Below are 5,473 nucleotides of genomic sequence, written 5' to 3' on the forward strand. Positions count from 1 at the left end.
GGAAAAGCCGGGTTAATTAACGGGGGTTAATTAACGAGAGTTAATTACCGGAGCGGAGAGGGGCCGCCAGGGGGCGCACCGGGGCCGCTCTGCCCCGGGGGGGGGCGGGGGGGAATGGGGGGGGGGGATGGAGGGAATGGGGAGGGAAAAAAGGGGAATTGGGGGGGGGAATTGGGAAAGGAGCCGGGGGGGCGACGCCTTTGATCTCCCCGCATCAAAGGGCCCGGAGCTCCCCCCCACTGACGCTGCCCCCCGCCCCGGCTGGGGTCAGGGGAGTAGGGGGGAGGACACCGAGAGTCCCGTCGTGTGTCCCCCCCTCCGTGTCCCCGCACACCGCCCGGCGCGGGGGGATGCCGAGCAGCCCCTCTCCTTTCCTGCAAGGCTGCGCTGGCGCCAGGAAGGACGCGGGGGAGGCGGCGGGGGGGGCGAGACTTAGAGGAGACCAAAGGACCGACTCTGCCATCGGGGGAGAGCGGGGGGGCTCTCTGCACCCACAGCGGCTCCCACCCACCATGGGGGCTTGCACAAGGGGGAGTGTGCCCCCCGTCCCTCTTCCCGGTCCCCTCCGTCGGGCGCGCCCGGCTGGAGACAGCGGCGGCGTCGGGGAGTGCGGAGCATCTGGGGCGGGGGATGCCGGGGGGGGATGCCGGGTGTGTGTGGGGGGGGGGGGGGGGGGGGTCTGCCCTCGCCCTTGCGAAACCCCCTCCCGACCAATGTGGGAGCCCTCGGGGCGGGGTGGGGGCGGTTTTGGGGGCTCATGGGCACAGCCCCCCCCGGGAACGCTTTGAAATCCCAGCCGGCGGGCCCCCCGCCCCGAGGGGGCGGGCAGGAGGCAGCCCCGGGGGTATAAAGGCGGCGGAGGAGCGCAGGAGCCGCTGCTCGCGGCTCGGTGCTGCTGCTCGGGGACTCTGCGGGCACGGGAGGCACCAGGATGCGGGGGCTGGTGGCGCTGCTGGCGGCGCTGAGCTGCGCGGCCCCGGCGGGGCGGGCGGCGGCTCCCGGGGGTGCCCTCAGCTCCAACGCCATCAAGGGACCCCCCCCGGGCGGGGCGGCCGAGGCCAGCGCCGCCCCCGCACCCCATTTCGACGGCAGCAATAAGGCCCCGCCGGCCGCCACCCGACAGGTAGGAGAGAGCATGGATGGAGCGGCGGGACACCGGGGATGGAGAGGGGACAGACACCGGGAATAGAGGGACGCACACCGGGGGATGGATGGGGACACACACCGGGAATAGAGGGACACACACCGGGGGATGGATGGGGACACACACCGGGAATAGAGGGACACACACCGGGGGATGGAGAGGGGACACACACCGGGGATAGAGGGGGACACACACCGGGAATAGAAGGACACACATCGGGGAGCCGTCGGGAATGGAGTTGAGGGACACATTTGGGATGAAGGGTGGGTGGGACATCGGGAATGAGGACACCCACGCCGCGAGATGGAGTAGGGGACAGAAGGGATGGAGGGGATGCCGCTGATGGAAGGGATAGAAGAGCGGGGACACAGTGCGGATGGATGGATGGATGGATGGATGGATGGATGGATGGATGGATGGATGGATGGATGGATGGATGGATGGATGGATGGATGGATGGATGGATGGGCGGGCTGCCCAGGGGATGGAGGGACACTCCGGGCATGGAGGACAGGGGCGCACCGGGTGATGGGGACACAGACACACCGGATGGAGCGGGGACACCTCGGGGATGGAGGGGACACCGGGGACGGGGGTGGAGGCAGGGAGTGTCACACGGGGGATGGATGGAGCGGTCGCGCCGGGCATTGGAGAGGGAGCGCACCGGGGATGGAGAGAGGTGACACTCGGGGATGTCAGCGTCGGCCCCGCTGATCCCGCCGCCTCCTCTGTGTCCCCCAGCCTTTCCCGTGCGCCGAGGACGAGGACTGCGGCCCCGAGGAGTTCTGCGGGGGGGCGGCCCGCGGCGGGGGGGCCCCGCTGTGCCTCGGCTGCCGGCGGCGCCGCAAGCGCTGCCTGCGCGATGCCATGTGCTGCCCCGGCATGGTCTGCAGCAACGGTGAGAGCAGGGGACAGCTGGGGCTGGGGGCCGCGGGACGGGCCGGGGTCCCACGCGTGGCTGACAGCCGCCCCGCTGCCCCCGCAGGTCTCTGCACTCCCCTGGAGCCGCCCCACGGAGCGGCCGAGCTGGACGAGACGGGCACGGAGGCGCTGTCCCGACGGACGCCCGCTCCCGCCTGGCTCCCCACTGCTAAAGGTGAGGCTGCTGTCACCGCGCTGTCCCGCCCGAGGCTGTCATCTTTCCCTGTTGTCCCCTGCGCGCCAGTCCGAGCTGCCCGCCTGCCCTGAGATCTGTCCGGGATGCCCATCCTTCCCTTTATCCCCCGTGGCATCACTCGGGATGCCCATCCTTCCCTGCTGTCCCCCGTGGGATCACTCGGGATGCCCATCCTGCCCCTTCATCCCCCGTGGGATCACTGGGGATGCCTCCCTTTCCCTCCTGTCCCCTGTGGGATCTCTCCGGGATGCCCCCCAGCCCCGCTAATTCCAGAAGCCAAGCCCGGGCTGCCCACCCTGCCCCACGAGCGATGTCCCCCCGGTGTCCCCCGCCGCCCCGCTGAGCACCCCCTCGCTGTCCCCACGCAGGCGAGGAGGGCGACTTCTGCCTGCGCTCGTCGGACTGCGCGGCCGGGCTGTGCTGCGCCCGCCACTTCTGGTCCAAGATCTGCAAGCCGGTGCTGCGGGAGGGCCAGGTGTGTACCCGGCACCGGCGGAAAGGCTCGCACGGCCTGGAGATCTTCCAGCGCTGCCAGTGCGCCGAGGGGCTGGCGTGTCGCCTGCAGCGGGAGCACGGCCCCGCCGACGCGTCCCGCCTGCACACGTGCCAGCGGCACTGAGCGACGCGCGGACGGACGGACAGACGGACGGACGGACGGGCGGCAGACTCCGGCCCCGCCGGAGCGAAGGTTGTTTCTCAAGGGAACTTCTCCTAAGCGACTTCTTCTTGCAGTACGTTACTGTGTTGTGAATACTCGAGCTGGCACTTAGCTGTACATAACGCCGGGACTTTGAACGACTGACTTTTAATGGCTTCTGATGGGTTATTTCGTGTTTCCCGGGGCTCTCCAAGCCGTGACTGTGACTTTGTACACACTGGGTTTTTCGTTCTGGCTCGAAGGGATGCCACCGGCTGCGTGCGAGCGAATAAACTCCTTAAATTCACCCCGCGCTGCCCGGGGGAGGAGAGACGGGGGCGGGGGGTCCATCCCCAGCATCCCATGGGAATGGGATGGGTCGGCACTGCTCATCCAGCTGCTTTTCAGGAATTCCGCGGTCGCCACTGATGCCCTCTGGCCGCCAAACTGAGGAGAGGGATCGCGGTTGGGGCTCTGGGAAGGGCAGCTTGCAGCAGAATCCCTCTCCCTGGTTTTGGGAGGGAGGAGGGAGTGAGGGATCACCGGAGGGGCTGTGCTGGACCAGCCACGGGCGCTGCCGGTCTCGACCGCTCACATGCAGAATAAAGATTTATTTTTCCCTTCATTTTGTGGCTCTTCAGGCTTTCGGGATGGCTTGGAGGGAGGGAAAGCTGCGCGCACACATTTTCCCCCACACCTTTAGCTGCCCCCCTGCTTCAGGTGGTTCTGAGTGGGGATCGTGGGGCTGCAGGTGCATCCCTGCAATCTGGGGAAGGGGTTTGGGATGCAAAATCACGGTGGAGCCTTTCCTGCACACCTCAAAAGCGCTTTGCACCCCATCCCAAACCCAGCACGTCCCTGGGGGGCTCCGAGGGCGCCGTGTAGGGGAGCATCCCTTAAATGCTGCCTGCTCGTGGGTGTTCCGTGCCTTTGGGGTTGGTGCTGCCTCTTTAGCGGTTTAATTCCCTGAGAACATGGGATTGTGGAATACCAGCCCCACTGCAGCTCCGGCAGTGCCGGGTGGTGCTGAACCAAGGCCACGGGCACAGGAAATGTAAAGGAGGGAGAGCAGCCCCAGGGAAAGATCATTCCAGCTTCCTTCCAGCTCTTGGAATTGGCTAAGAACAGCCCAAACTCCCCCAGACTGGAGGGTAGAACACTGACGGTCCTTAAACCACCTGAATCCACCCTTTAAGTCTCTCTGGAGCAGCTTTTACTGGAGTCACAACACGAGCTGGGGGTTGAAGCAGCCCCTGAAAGAGTTCCTGACTCAGAGGCTGGAGTTTAGTGCCTGAATCACCATTCCAGGCTGTGAAAATCAAATAAACAATTATTTTATAATAAAGACAATAATAATAAAAGAGTGGTTTGAAGCACTTTTTAAAATCATGCCTAAAAGAATTTTAAAAGATTGCACAACATACATAATAATATAATTATTTAATTATCATAATTATGACTAGGAGTCAGTGGCACTGGGGCAATGAAGGGACCTGGCTAAGAAAAGCACCAGGAACTGTTCAGATGGGTTCAAATCTGTCATGAACAGTGTCATATTTTATCCCTAGGACATTGAACCCACTGTCATTAGGGTCAGGGCTTTTTCTCCAGAGAGTGAGAGGGACCAGCACAGCTTTGACACCTCTGCAGGCAGGGAAAAAGACCCTTGTGGGGCATTAAACACCATTTCTTGCTCTCTTGGGTACATCTTTGTCCTCCACCCTCTTTCATTTTGTTCAGGTTGGCAATCTCCACACCTGTCCTTGCTTATTGTGCCTTGACATTTTTCACTTTCCCAGCCTGGAGAAGGAAAAAAAGAGCATTTGTAGCAGCCATTCTGAGGCAAGAGGAGCTTAGGTCAGCCCTGGTTGCATCTGTATCCCGTGGTCTGCGCCCAGTAGGATGGATGCTACCACAGACATCTCCAGAATCATTGATTTCATGGATAGATTCCACAAAAACAAAGGTTTTGATGGGTTTTATTCCCTCCTCTCACCCCTCACCACATCTGCAGTCAGGATCTCTTCCCATTTCTGCCCCTTTTGGACTTTCAGGGTTTGTTCTTTAGGTAAATCCAAGAAATTTTATTTAGTAACATCCCTTAGGGGAAAAAAAATGAGAATATGACCCTGTGTCTGTTAATATTAAACAAAAGTTGTTTCTGAAGGGAGGGATTTCAGCCTTCCCTTGGCCCTGAGCATCGTTCTGTCCCCAAAACCTGAACCCACTCGGGGTCTGCATCATCCTGGGAAGTCAAAACTTTCCTCCAGCAGCTGAGGAATGGGGATAAACAGCCCCTGAGCCCTGGAAATGTGGTCACAGGGAGGCAGAAGCAAAGGCTGCCCATGTTCCCCTTTCCCAGGGGAAAGGTGGGTGGGTGGCAGTGGCATTCCCTGAGGAATGAGCAGGTGACATCACCAAGGTCCCTCCTGGATCCCTCCCCACAGTGACAGATTCTCCTTATCAGAAATGCCTGGATGAATTCCTTGCAAGCCCCAAACCAACCCAGTAACAACAACAACAACAACAAAAGACCTGTGGGAAGTAGAAAATATAAAACTTGGGAAAAAATGGA

At 61.6% G+C, this 5,473-nt stretch overlaps 1 protein-coding gene across 1 annotated transcript; it reads left to right on the plus strand.

Moving 5' to 3' along the window:
- Positions 1-931: 931 nt before the first annotated feature.
- On the plus strand, positions 932-3,523 carry DKK1 (dickkopf WNT signaling pathway inhibitor 1). Its single transcript, XM_064429474.1, has 4 exons — positions 932-1,123; positions 1,886-2,042; positions 2,130-2,240; positions 2,630-3,523. Exons 1-4 carry the CDS (start codon positions 932-934, stop codon positions 2,878-2,880), a joined length of 711 nt encoding a protein of 236 aa, XP_064285544.1. The 3' UTR covers positions 2,881-3,523.
- The last annotated feature ends 1,950 nt before the right edge of the window (positions 3,524-5,473 follow it).

The sequence above is a fragment of the Passer domesticus genome, chromosome 8 (assembly GCF_036417665.1).
Source record: "Passer domesticus isolate bPasDom1 chromosome 8, bPasDom1.hap1, whole genome shotgun sequence".
Lineage (NCBI taxonomy): Eukaryota > Metazoa > Chordata > Aves > Passeriformes > Passeridae > Passer > Passer domesticus.

What these genes read in the sequence shown, in the direction of transcription:
- DKK1 (XM_064429474.1), top strand. Translation starts at nt 932, where the DNA reads ATGCGGGGGCTGGTGGCGCTGCTGGCGGCGCTGAGCTGCGCGGCCCCG. An exon ending in CGGCATGGTCTGCAGCAACG is followed by an intron (nt 2,043 to 2,129) that starts GTGAGAGCAGGG and finishes CTGCCCCCGCAG; the next exon opens with GTCTCTGCACTCCCCTGGAG. An exon ending in CTGGCTCCCCACTGCTAAAG is followed by an intron (nt 2,241 to 2,629) that starts GTGAGGCTGCTG and finishes GTCCCCACGCAG; the next exon opens with GCGAGGAGGGCGACTTCTGC.